The sequence below is a fragment of the Homalodisca vitripennis genome, unplaced genomic scaffold, assembly GCF_021130785.1.
Source record: "Homalodisca vitripennis isolate AUS2020 unplaced genomic scaffold, UT_GWSS_2.1 ScUCBcl_1354;HRSCAF=4868, whole genome shotgun sequence".
Taxonomy (NCBI): Eukaryota; Metazoa; Arthropoda; class Insecta; order Hemiptera; family Cicadellidae; genus Homalodisca; species Homalodisca vitripennis.
The window spans coordinates 3465-24620 of NW_025777476.1; the positions used below are offsets into that span (position 1 = coordinate 3465).

The window sequence follows — 21156 nt, forward strand, 5'->3', positions numbered from 1 at the left end:
ATTGATGAGCTAAGCATGAAGGTTTCAAATTTCTGTCAGAAAAATGTCTAGAGGAAATCCTACACAATATTCTCAATCCAAAAAGCATATGTTCTAAAGGATGCAAGACAACTAAGGTTAAACCAAGTGTTTTAAGCGACGAGAATGAAGAGTGCAACTATTGACTGCACACCCCCCACACTTATACTGACTGTTTCCCCAAATTGTTACAAAAAGCTTTCTGTGACCAAATTGGTGGCATACCTGGAAAATAATAACCTCCCATGTGGTTGCTGCTATGGGTTCAAAAAAATGTCAACAAAATTGGATCTCGCCAATTTAATGAACGATTTTATTAACACAGTAAATGATGGTGAAGGGTAACGTATGCAGATATGAGCAAGAGTTTTGACTTTTTGATGCAAATTTTACAGTGTAGTGTCAAATACACTGCCTTGTCCTAAGTTAGCTCATACATGAGCAACTGAATTTGAAAGTATGTATACATTCAAATTTAAGACCATCAAATCAAATTTCAACTAAGATCGATTTGGGCTACCTCATGTTTCTAATTCACATTAATCCACAAAGCTAATCTCGAAAATAAATTGGTTTGTGTATTCAGATGACAGGACTGCGTTTTCAACAAATTCACAAATTGGAATACACCTGAAATTATCGTCTTTGTGAAGGTGAATTATTTGTTCTAATAGTTTTAGTTAAAACACTATAACTGAGCCCAAACAAAACACATTTAATTTCTATTCGAACAAAAAATTAAGAATTTAAAATATTTTCAGAAATCAGATGTTTTTGTAGAGAAATAAACCTAATGGCTGACTTTCCAGTGCTGAGATATGGGGATGGTTTTAACCTAAGTAAACAGTTAACGAAAATTGAGGATAAATGCTTACTTCAGAATTTCAAAAATTAAATTGCTATAATCTCTTGAAAAGAATATAACCAGTGTTTAATCAAGTCTCGCATTCACTACTCCATGATTCAGTGGGGCGCCGTTTCATTAAACATTTGTACAGAAATTATATACTATTTTTAATATAAAAGAAAATGAATCACTGTAATGTTGGTTACTCTCCATTAATGATACGTTTTAGACTATTTTTAGGACATTAAATATTTTTACTGTACCTAGCTTGTACATTCGAAAAATCGTTTTATATTCAGCTTTATAAACACCTGAATATGAAAATACTAACCATAGCTATGAAATCAGATTAATAGTGACCTTTCTCGAAAGCCACAAAACAAATATAATTTTACAAGGCTTAAAATGAGCAGCTTCTTTAATTAGAAATATGACCCAAGAAAACCTTCTCTGATTTGAAAGAGAATTGAAAACTTTTATAATCTCTTACTCTTCTATTCGTTATTAGAATACCTAAAAACAACCAAATAACATACTATGGCCCTTCCTTTACCATAATATACATACTCAGATGGATTAAAATTGGTTTGTACAGCGTTTAATTGATGGGCATATAGACGACTACACCTTCGAGAGTCAATTAAAGATGCGTCAAGGCCAAAATAAGTACACCAGATCATTACCAATTAAACTACATCGATCGTAAGAAATAACATGTAAACAATATGATGCAGTGTGTATAAATGCTATTATATTACAATAAATTTAAAGGATCCTTATATTGATTACAGTGCAAGGGTGAATCCTTTGATGTATATTATTTTTAAGGAATTTAGCAATATCTTTTTTTATACTCAAATAGTGTACTCCCATTATCATAGGCGGTATGGCAGTTGGTATTTCTGTTTCATTTTTGCAGGTTTGCTGATTCTGGTGAATTGGCTGAGTTTGAATTGAAGTTTGAATGAATCGGGGTGGCGGTGAGGTTAGGAAATGTTAACGACGCTGTTGTAGTAGCTCCAGGCTAGTCATAGTAGAAAATTGTTCCTTTTCACTTTCAGTAGACTAATTGATTGAAAACTCTCATGGATATGAATCGTAGTGAGGATAAAGACCCTACTTGCATCATAAAAATGTTGGACGAATTTCGATCTAATCCTGCATCAACTCGAAGAACAATAATGGGAGGAAGGCCCATGTTTCCTTTTGGAATACAACCTCCAAGTACTACGAAACCAACCAAACTTAATTTTGACGATTCTTTCTCTCAAAGTCAAAATGATAGCGGACCCTCAAAAAGGTTAAAACTTGGAGATGATTCTGTTGATTCTTCAATTGATTCCTCAAAAGTTAGTGAGTCTTCTGTTATGGGTAAGTAGCCAACTGTGATCTACCTATTTTGTTAGTTTTCTAATGAGTGTAATATGCATACTGGATGGTTTTTTTTGATCGCGTAATATAAAGATTTTTTACTATATTGAATAACAACTCTTATTGTTATTGATAATTGCATATAGCCTATTGATTTAAAGGTCGAACTGACAATGGATATTCAATTGATTACGGAGATCAATAAGCAGACTTGGTTTTTTATATTGAAATTGGTAAACGATATTGGGTAGGGTACGATAAGCGGACCCGGTTTTTATATCGAAATTGGCAAATGATATTACTTAACACTTATCACCGAAACCCCGGTCTCATAGACCGCAAGGGAATTTCATTTGCTAATAGGGTATTTATTTACAATAGCGTGACCATGGAAAATGGATTTTTTTTCATGGGTTGGGCATTTATAGCCAAGTATTATTATCACAGGTGCATATAAACTGGGGGGAAAGTATATTATTGTATTATATTGATGACTTTCGGGCATTATTGCGTTAAGGAGCAGGGGCATCACGTGATCTGGGATTCGACTTTTGCAAGCTCGAGTTAATTTTTTTTCTAAAAGAGCAAGCAGTGCGCAGCGGGCAGGCATCGTTGACAGGATTAACGTACTAGTCAGCATCATTTCAGTAACTTATCACTTACCTTAATGAACATCCAACACAAAGGTGTGCCATTACCACTACTGAACTAGGAGGTTAAGAATAGACACGGAGGAACAAAATAGTTCAAAATGGCGTCCCTTCTTTATTTGAGAGAGCCACGGAGTAATACCAAACTGTCAAATATGTATAGTGTTGCCAGAGGTACTGTCAAAAACAGAGTTTTCGGAGGATTTCAAAAAATTGTAACTCCTTTGATTTTTGTTGCCGACGAATTTTTTCTTCACTATTGTTTTCAGGAAAAATTGTAGTTTTCAGGTAAAAAAAAAAGAACATATATTTCCATGGTCACTTTATTGTAAATTGATACCGCTAATAGTGGCGACACTGTCTAGCGTCAGCTGCCCGCCTGAACAGTACCTTCCTCCCTCGCCCTCCTCAGCAAGCATGCAGTTTTTTGTTCAGTTTCAGCGTGGTGTTCTTCCTATATTGACTGATATTGAAAAACGAGCCGGTCTCAGTAACCGATGGTTTCGGTGTTGAGGTTCGAGGTCTGTCATACCGGAGGTTTCGGTTGTGTGTGCTTTGTGTTTTTGTTATTATTATTTTACAATGATCCGGTTCTGGTATTTACTTGTTGCTAAATATAAATGTGTCTAAGTACTTGTATACATTATTAGATTTTTGAACGTTTATTTAGAAAGTGGTAAAGTACAATGGATCATTCAAATCAACAACCAAAAAACTTGGATCCACGTGATCCAAATTTTAGTGATTACATCGGCAGGCTCCTTCGTGGTGACCATTCAGGATATTCCGAAGATGACAGCAGTGTAGTAGATGACTCAGATGCGGACCCAGATTTTGATCTCACTGATACTGAAGATGTTTTAATTGAAGAATCAAGTTCAGGAGAAGAGGAACAGGATAATGATCTACTAGAAGTTTCTAGAAACGGGCCAGTTGTAGTGGAGAATATGTTACAAGTGAACGATGAACAAGATACATACTATTTAGAAAGAACAATCAAAACACAACTTGGTGCCTCAAATGCATGGAATAACAAAGAGCCTCCAAGAAATGTTAGAACTCCCGCTAGAAATATAATTAGAACATTACCAGGAATAAAAGGACGAGCAAGGACTCTAGGTAATCAGCCTACAAAGGAAGAGGTATGGAATATTTTATTTGATACTAGTATTATACACACAATTGTAACAAATACCAACAAAGAGCTAGCAAGTGTGAGATCAAAGTTACCTCAACAGACCAAACAAAACAACTATAGGGATACCGATGTTGAAGAAATAAGTGCCCTTATAGGCTTGCATATATTGTCTTCCATTTTCAGATTCAATGATGAACAAATACCATCATTGTTCACTAAAGGTCCTTTTAGCCGCCCTATATACAGTGCCACCATGTCGGTTAAAACTGTATGAAATCCTCCTAATGTGCCTCAGATTTGATGACGCAGCAACACGTGATCAGAGGAAAATAACAGATGAGACAGCTGCCATTTCTGAAATATTTCAAAACTGTATATATGCCACAGAAGCCAAAGAAATATGGACTAAAAATTGTGTTTGTGTGACTTAAAAACTTCGTATCTTCTAAATGCTTACATTTACACTGGTAAGAGTAGTGACTCATTAGGTCTCAGTGAAAGAGAAAAGTCACTCAATATTCCTTCACAGTCTGTGATTCGACTGGTTCATCCTATTGTTACTAGTAACAGAAATGTCATCGGCGATAACTGGTTTTCATCGATAGAAGTTGTAGATGAACTTGCAAAGAGACAGCTAACCTACGTTGGAACCATGAGAAAAAGTAAAAGACAAATCCCAGAAGATTTCTTCCAACATCCTGAAAGACCAGTTATGTCTTCCCTTTATGGTTTTAGGGGAAATATGACACTTCTCAGCTTTGTTCCAAAAAAGAACAGAGCCGTTTTACTAGTATCTTCAATGCACCACACCATTGAGACTAATGAAGAAAAGGGAAAGCCAGAAATGATCTGCTACTACAATAGCACAAAATGTGGTGTCAATTTACTGGACATGAAATGTGCCATATTCACCACAGGTAGAAAGACCAGGCGATGGCCCTTGGCGATTTTCTACAGAATGCTAAATATCGGCACTGTCAATAGCTTCATTTTGTACATGAGCTACAGAGATACACCTGTAATGACTCGCTTTGAATTTGTCAAAGAACTAGGATACAGACTGATTGTTCCCCACCTTCAGAAGAGACTAGCTACACCGAGTCTTCAAAGAGATGTAAGAGAAGCTATAAAGAAGACTTTGGGGGATGACCTGCCACGTGAGCATCGAGAGAGAGACGTCCAAGGAGAAGAGGACCCCAGTGATCGCCTTGAGAAGAGAAAGACTTGTTCAACGTGCCCTTCTGCCAAAAAACGAAAAACTGCTTACAAGTGCATTAAGTGTAACAAGGCGATATGCCTTGGGTGTAGTAGAAAAGTATGTGTAAGCTGCTCGAAAGAACTTGTTAAAAGTTTCTATATTAAAATGTTCTTTTACATACATTTATTTTTATTTTGACAATAAACTTATACATTAAGATTTTTAAAATGCTGTGGTATCATTTAAAAAAACCTTCAGTGCAAATTTACTTTTATTATTAACATACACATACGATATAGAAGCTAAATTATTTAAAGAGGTCTCACAGACCGGAGGTTTCGGTAAACGTTTGACAGCCAGGGTTTCGGTATAAGTGTTAATCATAACCATCGATATAACCAATTGATACTGATTAATTATTTTGAACAATTAATTTAATCTATATTAACAGCTGTAAGCATTTTCAAATAATACACGTAATCTTAGTATTATTATATACGATTACGTATATATATAAAACAATAATAATTATTATACATACACGCAATAATTTATCATTACGTGTGTATAGTTATAAACAATTCAATAATTATGACATGAACCTTATGAATTGAGGCTCATCATGATTTATGAGTTTTCCTGTTTGATCGATCTCGGTCTGGTTCGTTTATTATTTATGTAATTTCTTATTTATTTATGAGTTTTCCTATATTCCTACATACTAATATTTTAATTTAAAACATATGATTGATATTTAGGACTATATTTCTATATCAATTGATAGTCTAGGATTTGAGATGCGAACATTAGGTACTGTATCGATGATTACATTCTTTGATATAAAAAAACCGGGTCTTCTTATTGTACCCTACCCACGATATTACCTAATCATAACCATCGATATAACCAATCGATACTGATTAATTATTTTGAACAATTAACTTAATCTATATCAACAGCTGGAAACACTTTCAAATAGTAATCGTATTATTATTATATATAGAATTGCGTGTATATATAACAATAATTATTATTATAATAATTATACATACACATAACAATATATAGTTACATGTGTATAATTACAAACAATTAAATAATTATGACGTAACCCATACGAATTTTGGCTCATAATTATTTATATGTTTTCCTGTTTTATCTATTTCGTTTTGGTTCGTTTATTATTTATAAGTTTTCCTATATACTAATATTTTAATTTAAAACATATGATTGTTATTTAGGACTATAGATACTTTTATATCAATTGATAGTCTAGGATTCGAGATGCGAATATTAGGTATTGATGATTATATTCTTCAATATAAAAAAACCGGGTCTGGGAGCTTCTTGTTAGAAGCTCCTTTTAAATTCATTCTAATGTGACCTTTAATATATTTTATAATTAATTTTGTAAACGTCCAGAAAAACAGACAGTTTAAGTGTAGATTCCCAAAGTTCAGTTTTCAAGATGTTGGCAGTGAAAGGGTTAACTTTTAAGACCAAATTTTCTGTACGTTAGATCAGGTTAGAAATAAGTGTGCATTCATAAAATGTTGTATTAGATTTCTGAAGCTCAAAGATATTTTTTAGCAACATTGTTGAATACTTGAAAACTGACAATAAACATTGTCAACATAAAACTTACTTCCTGAACCACCCTAAAGTGTTATGATACGGTCTGACATTAAAATTTTGATTTCTGTTTGACATACTGTCCTAATTGGATGATTGTTTTAAATAGCCTCTCCTTGGGAAACACGGCGTTTGAAAGCTGAGTTGACAGAGGCCAGAGCACAAATTGCCTCTCTGGAGACAAGATTTAGTCAGGTTCACGCTCTTCGCAAAGAAACAGAGCTCGTTTTTGAACAAGAAAAAAATGCCCTTCAAAAACAAATAGAAAGGGATAGGATCAAGGTGAGTAACACTAGCCAGTAACCTGTAATTTGGAACATGTATTAAGTTTCAAATACTTACACTTAATGGTTTAATATAAAATGTTGAAGGACCTATCTATACAGTGTTGACTACGAACATTGTTCAGTTCAAGTGATTGTTGTATGTCAGATTACAAGAGAATAGAAATAGTTATCATATAGATTTGTTGCATTTGCTCCCATAGACGGTTAAACAATAAAAACGCAATAAAGAAATGCATAGCAACGTCTATCTCATTGGGCGCATGGCATGATTTACGAAAGCCCGTTATACAGTGGAGATTTGTATCTGCCGATTTTGTAACGTGGTATCAACATAAGTGTGCAAAGAGTTTATATTCACTCAATACAAAAAAAATCAAATAATCACTTTAACCGTTATTTACGAGATAGAATATTGGTGGTTCATTAATAGGATATCAATTAATAGGTTTGAATATTAATAAAATATCATTATAATTAGGAAGTTATATTTGTATAAATAGGATTGTTGCACATGCACTGTATGATCCATAATTACTTGTTATGTTGTGTATAGTGTGGTATTGATTTAACCTGCTATGTTTTTACCAAATGACATTCACATAAAAAGCACAACAAATTTCTAGTTTTATTTTCAATATTTTTATTTGTTTTTTTTTTAAAGAAAATTGCATATTAAACTTTTTTAATGTTCAAACTGCTTGACCCAAGAACTGGCAACTAAATGACTTCTATCGGCAGTCCACTTTTCCAGGTTTTGCAATGGCATTTTATAAACATGTAAAAAATAGTAAAAATTATTTGATTATGCATTATTTTATATAACTTTTTCCATTAAAATCTATATTTTTACTATGCATACTTTTATAAGTAAAATTTGTTTTTTTTTTATTTGAAGCTTTGTTATATTTTTTATTTTGTTTTAGGGGGTGGGACCATATCTACATAAGTGGTATATTTGTACTAAATCAAAATTCCAAAATATAAAAATTATAAGAATTTTGAATCCTTTTTTATTTTTATATTGATAAAACTTGCAACAGAGAATTATTTTATGAAAATCGACTTTATCCTGGTAAAATATTATATTACAGCAATAATATTTTTTCCTTACATGAAACGGTATTATATCACATCAAGAGTCAGCAGTAACATATAATTTGTCGATAACAATTACAAGTATGTAACACAACTTACCATATTTATTAATCCGGAAATGTTTTTTTTTATTTTTTTTTGTGTCAAACTTTCTTTGTACCTCCAAAGTTGGAGGCAATGTTCAAATTTTCTTCTCATTTGAAACAACAAAATTTTATTTATCCACAAAACACATTCTGTATTGTAAACACATATTCCTAATTTTTATAAAAATCGTTTTTATAACAAAAATGTTCAGTTATAAACCTAGTTTCAGTTGGGGCACTGAGATCTTACACTAGGCCTAATCAGATTCACCACCACTTTTATGGTCTACTGGTTCACTGTCTAACAACTCTGTTATATCACTAGATTGATATAAATAGTTCCTATCTATTTCAAATGCATATAATGTTGGTAAAATTCAACATATAAAATTAAACAAACTTGACACTTCTAGCCAAGGCCTACATAGATTACGAATATTGGGTTATTTTGAAACAAAACACTATTTGTTTCACTACATCATTACAAAAATGAAAATTAAATATAATATTCTTCTTTTCTCCGACTTATATCAAAGATAAAAAAGTACTGACATTCTTACTAATTTATACATTTATTTTTTCCGCTTTCGAATGCTACCATTGGTTTTATCGAAAAGCATTATAATTACTTCATAAAATGCCTTTTTCATGGAGATGTTTGACCGTCGCAGCAACGATGTCACCAATTACTGGCTTAAATTCAGAAAGTGGTTTTAATCATGAGGGGTATCATATAAAATGAGAGTATTTAAAAAATTGTATTTCCTTCAGTATCAAAAATTGAAGCTGAAGACAATTTCAACTTTTTTAGAGTTTTTGTTCTGAAAAATCATTATCGGACTATTCTGAATATTGTTGAATTGTTGAGTAGTATGAATAATGTGCTAGAAAAAGTACTAACCATTGATTTTATACTTCAACTAATCACTCTTGATATGGCTTTTGTGTAGATCCATGAACTAGAACATCGGCTGAAAACTATTCGTAAGCGAGATGCTGAGGCACGTGAGGAGTTGGAAAAGTTGCGGAACTCACAGAAACAAGAAAAATATGTTTCAGATGATAGATGTGAGAAACTACAGCTTGACAATGCTCAGTTGCAGGACAAACTGGCAGAGGTTAGTAAGCCCTTCAACATTTATCTCTATGTAATTAAAGTGGTATATCAATTCAAAAACTGAACCACAAAACAGAAAGAATAAACAACTACTTGCTAAAGACTTGTAACTAATACTTTGAAAGTAAAAAAATAAAGACAGAACATGGTTTTAGAATGTTTTATAATATAAAAACTCTTTCTCTTCAAAAGACCTGGTTGTAGAAGTTTTCTGAAATTTGAGCTAGGTTTGGCTAATTGTTTGATGATCAAGCGAGAAGCTGGATTTCCCATCAAGAGAGGTTTTAATCATATCTAGACAAGCCTTTAACAGATCTGTTTTGAGAGAAGGTCAGCAGAGAATGATGGCATGGTTTAAAAAAAATACCTATTAAAACCCAGCTCTATTGAAAATTCTGAATTACATCTAGATTTTGATATCTGGATTCAGAAATACTGCATTTATGACTTACTTGAGTTTGTTTTCTTAAAAATTGTCACATAGTTTTTTCGGACTAAGTAACTAACCTAAGACAACTATTTCAATATCCTTTCAGCAGTTTAAACATGATTTGAACACTAGACTTGCATTTAATTGTGTATGGTTTTTCGAGTATGCTTAACCCTAGAACTGGCGGTCATTTCATCCTGTAGTGTCGGGCTGTTTTGGAGCTTCGCGCAAGGTTTTTTTAAAACAATTATTAAAAAATATAAAATAAAAGCAATATAAATAAGAGTATATATTATTGTGTTCAGAATTAAACGTAGAATTGCGCTATATTGTAAAATTAACCATAAAAAATTTTCTAATAAACACTTTTTTTAATCAAATATAAAAATTTACGAAAAATATTTCTTAAATTTGGGGGGACCATACCTAGCAAATGAAGTTATAGTGAGAAATATTTATAAGTGAGATAGCCATTCTGTGTCAAATTTTATCTAGTTTCAGAAAAATATAAACATTATACACATTTATGAAAGCATCATAAAGCTATAGAACAAAAAGCAGCGATGCGTATAAATTCTGAAAATCGGGTGTACACGTAAGACTTTGGTAAAACAAGTTTTGCTAATACATTTATCTATGAATACATGTTATTTTGCATATTTTATTACTTAGAATAAAATAGAATATACAGTAGTAATGAAATAATTACCATAAATTATTTTTTGAAAAGTAAAAAAAGTAAAATTTTGCCATTATTCAAAAATTTTGCGAAACATTTTCATTCAGCAAAATATAAAATAGTTTCTACAGCTTGTACTATATCAAAATTTATAAATTTATGGTTTATAAGTAATAGGAAATATTATGTAGTTAGAAAACTATAAATATAACTAAAGATATTGAAAAAATATAGAATAACCCAAACAGTTATTATATATAACCAAAGAAATTACAGGAAATATATATTTTATTGTGAAAACTATCTATTTACCAAAAATAAATAGTTACTTCAGAGCTAAAAGAGTGCTATAAATAACGTTTAGTAAGTGAAACCAATAACAAACTATGTGAAATGAATTTTAGCCAAGTCATTTTGCCATAGCCTACACAAAGCCGGTAATTTCTCAAACATATTTCAGTAAATAGAAATTGATTTATTCTAAAGTATATATGTTTACACTACTACGACATCAAACAACACACTACACATTAAATACGACACTAAAACACGCGTAAAACTATTAAAACTTACAAATATCCACAGCTCGGCACGAATGTGATATAGAACGGCAGCGGCAATATGGCGGTCACAACAAACGGCGTCGTGTTTTCTTTTACGTTCAAAATAACAAGCTTGCTACGTCATAACCATAATACAAAGAGGAATAAAACTCATCTGTTCATTAGCATTTTTCTTCCCGAATCCAATGGTGCATGAATTATATCGATACGTTACCGGAGTATATTATAAAAAGTAATTATACGAGGGAATGTTTGATCGACAAAATTTTGACGGTTAACACCACAAAAGCGGCATTAACCGACATAATTATGTCGATTAACAGTTCTAGGGTTAAGGCAAATTAAGAATTTTGTAATTATATTGAACCATTAAGACAGTTCCAGTTCTTTCATAATTTTACCACTATTGAGCCGTCTATTTCTCCCATATCAGTTTATTGTAGATTCTGTATCTATATGCAACTAGAACTACAATTAATTGGCATCTCAAGTTCTTAACTTTTAATAATTTTCTAAAAAACGTTTTAATCTTATAATTATCATCTTATACTTTTAGCTTTTTTGAAAGCTCATTTTTTGAAGAGAGGATAATTGGTTTTATTTTAGAATACAGCCTCTACACTGAATTAAGATGAGTTTTTCATTTTATTATTTACAAATACATATTCATGTATTTACTATTGCAGGATTCTTTATTGATTTTTGTTATTACATGATGAATACTAAATATGCAGAGTGTAAAAGAAACGTATTAGTAAATCCATGACTTGAAAAATAACATTTTGAAGAGTACTTGTAGTTGCTATATTTAAAAAAAAAACTAAAAACAATAGGAAAGGGTGGCCAGAGAAAATAGCTTATAATAATTAGCCATAGAAAATGCTGATGAAGTAAGATTATATGAAATTTGAATGAATAACATGCAATAATATAATGATTGATGCATAAAGAGAATTGCCCATGCAACTCCAATATAGAAATCTGAAATCTCCAAGTACAGAACAGCTACACATGGTCCATATCTGTCGTATCTCTTAAAACTAGCATAGATGTGTAACAAGTGTATATTTCATTAAGTATTACTCTGACATACGGCTAGTTGGTATGAAACCAACAAGAGTCTGTGATGTTTATGCCAGTCAACATGGTAAGTAAATGTTTAAAAATTAATCTAAAACTTGGTGGTGCTGTCTGCCTAGCTGGAGAGTAGTAGCCGAGACAAGTTGGAGGCGGTAGAGCGTCAGCTAGCCCGAGTGGAGGCGGAGGCTGCTGGAGTACGGGCAGAGCTGGTAGAGGCTCGGAAACTAACAGAGGAACTGACGACGGAACTCCGTGACAGACGGAGGGAGCTGCGGCAGTGGGAGACCGACAAGTCTAAGTTGCTCGTGGCTACTCAGCGTATCAAGGTCAGAATACTGGACGAAATTCAGGAAGAGCTTTAATTTTCAAGCTGTTTTGTTTAAGATTCCCAAGTGGCAGGGTTGGATATATCCAAGCTAACATAACTATATTTGCTATATAAAACTGTAAGTATATTAAAACAATATTAAAACCTATAAATGTATGTATAATACATACCAATATACTGGTAATCATGTAAAATAAAACTTTTATGTTTGTATGTTTAACTCAAATATACTCAGAGAATATTAAAAAAATATTTTATTCCTATGTTGTAAATAATATATTAAAGTATATAAATAAATATTTTTGGAATTATTAGATTTCTTATAAAAATCTTCAAAAAACATATCCTGCAGAAAATTAGATACATGTATTATACTTAAATGTTATATATTTTAAAATTAATGCCACTTCCTTCTTATAAATGAAGTGTGTTTTGTTACCTGGATAGCAAGTGCCAATTGTAGTGGATTTAACTCTGTCGTTAAAAGAATGTTGTTAAAAGGCTTCGTCCTTTGTCCTTTTTTACATGAAACTTGACTTGTGTTAACCCTCTCCCAGGCGATTACATCTAATCACCACAACGGGTTGCCTGGTGCTATAAGCTAATTACCTCCAGTTGCCTTATCATTGCTCTCTGCTTTGTGCATGTCTAGGGGTGCTGTCTAGAAGTAGTATATGAAATGTTTTATCAATCTCCTCATTACCAGTAATTTAGTTGTTTTTCATCACAGTTCCTCCTAACTTGTACTGCTATCTTACAGAATTATTGCAACTATTTGTAACTTCCTGCAACTATTGGTTTAGTAACAAACAAAATATATTTTGTATGTTCTTTACACAGTTTTGCTGTTTATTTGCTCTTTATTATTATATTAGTATTCTAATTTGTAGCTATTCAAATACTTGTTCAAACATGAAAGAGTTTTTAGAAAGAATATTATTATGTAAGATTTAAAGTGAATGAGGAGTTAAAAATATAAAATGAGTAACAGGTTATTTACAGACATGCCATTACATTTTTAAGTAATTCAAAAACATAAATACTTAATTTAAAGACTTTGAAATATTATCTCTTTCTTGATGGTATGTACAAGGGCTGTCCAGAAAGTAAAACGTTTTGAAATGAAAAAAGTGAAAATTATAGTCTTTATTCTTTAAATTTTGAAGGTTCAAATTCAAATTAAACTTTAATCAAAATTTGTACATAACAAATATATATACAAACATGAAATAATGTCAATGAACATAATAACCTAACTTAAATAGTTACAGTGACTTGTACAACCAACGTTGAGTATCAAATTAAATATAGTTTTAAATAATACATTTTAAGTATTAAGGTTGTTGGAAAAATTCATGAAAAGAATACAACCACCTGGCAATTAAGTACTTTTTAAGCTTCTTTTTAAAATTCAGAAAATGGCTTGCTCTTAAAATCTCTATAGGTGAGTTATTATAAATTCTAATGCAGTTGGTGTTTTTCATAGTAAATTCTAGGGCTGCCATCTGATTTTGGTTTCTTGTTGAATAGTTGTGGAAAGTGCCTAGTTAGGTAAACTGTCTAGCAAGCCTTACTGCTAACACCATTTCCATTATATATAGCCCATAAATTGTTTGAATATCTAAGGCTGAAAATATTTGTTTACTGACTCCTGCCTTTGTAAATTAAGCATAACCACTGGTTAACATTGGCATGCAGTTCAGCGTCAGTGTCAAATCGTTGCATAGCGAGCCATGTCTTCATTGCTGGGAACAGATGGTAGTCGCTTAGGGCCAAATCTGGGTTGTACTGCGGATGGTTGATAACTTACCATCCACGAGCTCTTGTGTACGACTGACTGTGTGAGGACAAGCATTGTGGAAAACAAAACTTTTTTACTGAGTTTATACCAATGCTTGTTTTGTATTGCACGTCATAAGTTTCTGAGTGTTTGGCAATACCTCTCTGAGATAATAATTTAGCCATGTTCAAGAAAATAAACTAGAATCACTCTGTGGGTGTCCCAAAATACAGAACTCATGATTTTTCTTGCTGACACCATGTGCAGACACTTCCTCAGTTTCTTGGGCAAATGAGTGTGTCCCTACTCCATCAACTATCGGTTTGTTTTACAGGTGCCTTGCTTTAAACAAATCTAGTCGCCGGTTACGGTACAATGACTTTTGTCTTCCAAAAATATCAGAGCTACATCAAGTCTGTATTTTGCGGTCTTCTGTTAGTTTTTCAGAACCCACCTGGCACAAAACTTGTGGTTACCAAGTGAAATAAACTTCATGAAATTTGGAGGAAATGTTCTGAGAGTTCTGTAATCGTGAATGACGATTTTCACGGATTGGTTCATTGATTTTTGTCACTAATTCATCACCCGCAAGATTAGGCTTATCACTGTGATGCTCATCGTGAGCACTGGTTCATCCAATTTTAAAGTCAATGCACCACTACATTACTCACTTTCACTCATTCCTTGACCGTACACATCACAAATCTGGCAATACATTTAAATTGGTTTATGATTTTCTCCAACAAAAACTTTATCGCAGATCACACTTTACAACTGGCAGTATTTTAAATTACAGCACTCAATTCAACACTCCACTACAGTAGGCACATACACAATCTACCATAGATGGTTGTGTGCTGAGTGTAGAAACACTCTGACGCCAAGATGGCGGCTCTAGTCCCACCCAGTGCCGCACCATGTCACATGTCTTGTTGTATTATTTGTTTGCTTAACCTTATTTGCTGTATGTTAAATTATTTAACCTGAGGAAGAAACTATATTTTAGGTATCAAGTGTTTTTGTAATACTTTACATTGGCAAATATCTAGTTTCATACGATTAACTGTGAAGTGATGGTTATTTCAGGAGCTGGAGTATGAGAAAGAGTCTCACCAAGAGGCTTATAATCTGGCGCAGACTCAGCAGAACAAGCTGCTTAGGATCTCAGAACTTGAGCGGGAAATTAGTCTGCTCAAGGAGGATAATAAAAATCTGAGGTTAGTACAAGTACAAATCTGTGACATGACTATGCAATACTGAATATTACAAATGTCCTATGATCATACTTCCTAACATACTTATCTTTGACAAAATTATAAATATATTATGCACAAACACTATCACTTTATTGGTACTACTTGCCTATTTAATCAATACATGCATGTTTTGTAAGATATAATGATCTGCAAACATTGAGTTTAAAAACAAACTTATGTTTTATATCTAACAAATTAACTTAATTTAAATGTTTACTACATTTTGAATTGCCCTTTAATTAAATACATGATTTAAAAGTTATCCCATAGCCTAGCAGTCATTAGCTAATATTCAGTCTATCTACAATTGATATAAATAATGTTTTCTAATCTAGATATGGGGCATTGTCTGAAAAAGCAAGTTGTTTTTATATTTTAAACATTTTAAAAAATAATCCTGCAGTTTCTATTCTAAAGGATACATTTCACCCTTAAGAAACAGCGCCTGGCTGCTCTGACTGTGATCTTCAAATCTCCATAAGAACAGTGTTAAACCTCAAACACTTTCTCAATTTTAATTTTAGTTGTAGAATTACGGAAGATGCTTCATTTTAACACATTGAATGCGGCTGGCACCGCACGGTGCCGCGCTTCGGGTGTCCTCGGGTGCGTTCGGCACCGGACGGTGTCACGCCACCTTCTAGATTTCACAACGTCAGTGCTGTTTCAGCTTCTGCGTGAGGAAGGTATATTTCGCGCCGCGTGTAGAGTACCCTTGTTTGTTGTTCCACGTGGTTCGGGTTGAGTTCATCGGCTAATCTGTGTGTTTGGTGTATTGTTATAGTTGTAGGGGCTGTGAACTTCGTTGTGAACAATGGATGGTCCTAGTTCTAGCCAAATAAGACACTATTTGAGTGAGAGTGATGTGGAAAGTAGTTCTGACGATTCTGTGGCGTCTGCCGGCCCGGAGAGTGACATTGACCAAGCCCAGCTTGACGCGCCGCCTATTGTCAATGTGGTGGCGCCTGTGGACATCGAGGATGAGGACACGGATGACCAGGAAGCTGATCAAGTGATTTCTGACCCAATATGGTCACTTCGTACTGCAGGTATGCGAAGAATTCCCTTCACAAAAGAAAACAAATTGCTTGTACCTGCCCCCGGAACAAACGATCCTATCGATTGGTTTTTTTTTACTACTTGATGATACCTTGTTGGAAAAAATTGTGTCTGCCACTAACAAAAATGCCTGGGAAATATTATTTTCCCCTAACCTCAAAATAAAATCAAGAATAAATAATTGGCAGGAACTGACAGTGGCTGAACTGAAAAAATTTTTCGGGCTAATCTTTCACATGGGAACTGTAAAAATCAATCGTCTAAACGATTACTGGAAAACTGATCGTATGTTTAATTTTGGATTCGTGAGATCCCAAATGAGCAGAGACAGATTTCTCCTGATCCTAAGATGTTTAAATTTTTATGAAAGTGACGAAGAGACTGTACCTGATGATCGCCTCTACAAAGTCAGGCTTTTGATTGACTATTTCAATCAAAAGATGAAAACCATCTACTACCCAAGTCGAGAGTTGTCGATTGATGAAGGAATGGTGCTATGGAGAGGACGTCTGCACTTTCGACAATACATTCAAGGAAAGCGCCATAAATATGGTATCAAGATTTACTCGTTATGTGAACCGGATGGACTTTGTGTAAGTTTCACTGTGTATTCTGGGAAGGGAGGTGAACTTGGAGGAAAAGGTCATGCTAGCAAAGTAGTCAAGTATTTGATGAGGGGAATGCTTGGGGTGGGCCATTCATTGTATATGGATAATTATTATATCAGTTACCCCCTTGCAACCGAGTTACTGAGTGAGAAAACCTACTGCACCGGCACAATGCGCTCAGACCGAAAGCATGTTCCGCTAGATCTCAAGACAGCTCGTCTTGCCAGAGGAGAAAAGGCAGAACGGTACGCCAATGGTGTTTTGATAGCAAAATGGTGCGACAAGCGTCAGGTGTTGTACCTATCCACAGAGTTTGAGAATGATTGGGCAATCTCAATGAATAGGTATAACCAACCTCGCCAAAAGCCTCTGCCCATAATACAGTACAACGCCCATATGAAGGGTGTGGACCGAAATGATCAGCTTATGAGCTATTATGCCTTCGAACACAAATCAATTCGCTGGTACAAAAAGATCTTCGTCCATTTCCTTCAGACGTTGTTGGTGAACTCCTTCAAACTTTATTTACAAACCAACCCAAGGAAAAGATCGCTGTACCACTTTAGATTGTCCATCATCAACATGCTTTTGCCTGCAGCAAACGCAATCACACCTCCACTCCGGCCTAGACAACAAACAACTGTCAGACACGTATTGTCAAAAATGGACACACCTGACAACACAGGAGAAAGGATGAAGAGAAAACGATGCAGAGAATGCTCAAAGACAAAGAAAAGAACCATGACCCTTTTCTTTTGTGCCCAGTGCCCTGGCGAACCTGGCCTATGTGCACTGAGATGCTTCGACAAGTATCATGAGTAGGAAAGAAAATGAGGCAGGAAAAAGTGGAAATATTGTAAATATTGTATATAATTGTGTGTATGACGGTTACAAATGAATGAATACTGTAAACAATTTGAACAGTGAAAAGTGTTGTGCGTGGAAAGTGACGGACGCGACTGACACCGTCGGGTGTCCAATGGCATCTGACCTGCCGAGTGCGGCCGGCACCTTCCGGTGCCGCTACTATATTGTTGCTGTATATATGTATATATGGACATATACACATCATTGATGGTGCATATGAAGTCTCCACATAATAATGGTAAGTAAAACCTAAAAAAAATATTTTCAGCATGGGCTTGTATTTTACGTATTTTCTGGCAGCAGTGAATGTGTTAAGCGGAAACATTGTCAGCTGCCAGCTATCCATCTTAAGTTCGCTTTTAAAATAGGAGTAAAATTTGAAACTGCATTATAAATATAAACTAATTCAAATCTATAAATATATTCTATAAAGGCTAATATTTTAATGTCAATGCTAATGAACTGTTAAAAATATGATTATTAATATAATGTTATTATAAATAAATATGTTATTATGATTATGATTATTGTTAAAAATATGGAGGTTAAGTGGTAGAGAGGACTTTTAAGTCCTAACTTTGCCTCTGTAAATAAAGAAATTTTTCATTTCATTATTTGTATTAACTAATGGTTTCTAATTTTTATTCAAAATAGAGTTTCTATATTGTATTATTTTAAGATTCAGTGTGTCCCATGAAGAAGTTTACACATCTAAGATTATATGACCATTTTTAACTTTTCACACTTTACAATTTGGATACCAAGAATGATGTACATTTTACAACTCTCTCATGTTTACGTTATCAAAGAGGAACTTTTGTGAATACCCAGAAATCTTTTTAAGAGTGTACAAGTTATTTGTACACCCAGAGCCACTAAAAGACAAAACACCTCCAGTTCTCCATCAAAATGTTGCAGTAAACACAGAAAAACCAACAGCCACCTCAAGTTTAACAAATCCTTTAAATAAACTCTCCATCCTGCACCAAAACATGCAAGAAATGAGCAACAAAACGAATAGGCTAAACCACCTACTTGATGAAATAAACCCAGACATTATCATTCTTAGTGAACACGGGCTAAAAAAAGGACCAAATAGAAAACACCAGAGTGCCAAACTATTGCTTAACAACACACTTCAGTCGCAAGATTCACAAAAAAGGAGGCATTGCCATTTTTGTTAAAGATGAACTGGAAACATCAGTACAGGCTATAAATATCAATAGCCATAGCCAAGAACTGACACTTGAAATGGCAATGATCAAACTAACCATGGGGAAAAGGCAACAGTACATTCTTGGCGTGTATAGAACTCCAGCAGGACGGCTGGAAGAAGCACTGAGTCTACTTTCGGCAGCAATTGAGGAGACAAAAGCAGAAAATCACCCACTTCTAGTAATGGGGGACATTAATGTTGATGGTTTGACAACAAACAGGGACAACCAAATGCTAAATAACACTTTAAGCAGCCACAACATCTCAAGACTGCCACTCCCCCCAACCCGGGTCACCCCCACGTCTAGCACATCAATAGACTTTATCTGCACGAACCTACACAAGGAACAAACAACCTCAACTGTAATTCATGCCGGAGTCTCAGACCACACTGCTCAACTCTGCGAAATAAACCACGCAACATCAGTACCAACCCAAAAGAAGACAATCTGCAGAATACTAAATCAAGAAAACCTAAATCTTCTGAAAGTTCAGCTGGAGCAAGAAGACTGGGAAAATGTACTTAACTCGGACTCAGCGGAAATAGCCTACAACAACTTTCTATCAACCACTATCGGAACCATGAACATGATATGCCCTAGGAAGACCGTGAGACAAAAGAAAAGGAAGTCACCAATATATATGGATGAGGAAACCAATCGTCTTAAAGCAACATATCTGACATGGCTCCGAACGTACGAGCTCACAGGTGCACAAACAGATAAAAATGAAATGAGCAAGGCAAAAAAAGAATATGATATCAGGCTAAAATTAAATAAACGGCAAGCAGCAGCAAATCACATAGCTAACTCCGAAAACAAATCAAAAGCCTTATGGCAGGTTATAAATAGTGAGAGAGGAATCAAATGTTCTAAACTATCCCAACCACGACTTAACATTGGAGGAGACGTCATCACCAACCCTCTTCAAATAGCTAACCACCTTAATGAATACTTTGCAAATATAGCAGATCACACCCTAAGTCACCAGCCAAGAATAGGAAAACAGACTGCAAGCCAACCCCAAACCACAAACCACGATTTAACCCAGCTGCCTCTCACTAATGAACATGAAGTCGAGGCCATAATAAAGAGTCTTAAACCTAAAACCTCAGCAGGGATTGATGAAATTTCAGCAAGAATGCTAAAACACTGCAGTAAACCACTGATACAACCTATAGTTAAAATAATAAACCTATCCCTTGCTCATGGCCATTTTCCATCAGCCCTTAAACAAAGTAAAGTATACCCAAAGCTCAAAGGTGGAAGCCACACAGAAGCCACTAACTACAGGCCCATTTCTCTGATCCCAACATGCTCTAAGGTGATCGAGAAAGTAGTTCTGAAAAGACTAATGGACCACTGTGAGCTACACCACCTCTTAACAGACAATCAACACGGCTTTATTAAAGGAAGGTCCACAACATCGGCCATTATTAAACTTGCGGAATTTATCATCGACAACCTAGAAGAGAAAAACATAGTCACAAGTATCATGCTGGACTTCAGCAAGGCATTTGACTGCCTGGGGCACGAGCTGATCCTCTACAAACTCGAACAACTTGGAATTAAAGGACATGCTAAAGAGTGGTTCAAGAGCTACCTGGAGGGGAGAAGCCAGACAGTTGAGATTCAATGCAGACACAAAAATCTCTCACAAACACTGAGATCAAACCCCCTGCCTGTCAAGAGAGGCGTGCCTCAGGGCTCAGTGCTCGGACCAGTCCTATTCATCCTCATGACTAATGACATGCCGCAGTACTTAGGCACACACTGTGCGCCACTGATGTACGCCGACGACACAAACACTTTTAATGTCTGAGTCAACACCTAATAATATGGCAGTCAACTCC

The 21156-nt window shown here is 34.4% G+C and overlaps 1 protein-coding gene across 1 annotated transcript in view; it reads left to right on the forward strand.

Annotated features, from left to right (window-relative positions):
* Nucleotides 1-1799: 1799 nt before the first annotated feature.
* The window catches only part of LOC124371391 (mitotic spindle assembly checkpoint protein MAD1-like), a 34145-nt gene continuing 14788 nt past the window's right edge, over nucleotides 1800-21156 (forward strand). Inside the window, exons 1-5 of the mRNA XM_046829722.1 lie at nucleotides 1800-2236; nucleotides 6964-7136; nucleotides 9273-9440; nucleotides 12311-12517; nucleotides 15386-15516. Coding sequence (XP_046685678.1) covers nucleotides 1951-2236; nucleotides 6964-7136; nucleotides 9273-9440; nucleotides 12311-12517; nucleotides 15386-15516 — 965 coding nt within the window. The 5' untranslated portion in view covers nucleotides 1800-1950. The remainder of the gene's footprint in view (nucleotides 2237-6963; nucleotides 7137-9272; nucleotides 9441-12310; nucleotides 12518-15385; nucleotides 15517-21156) is intronic.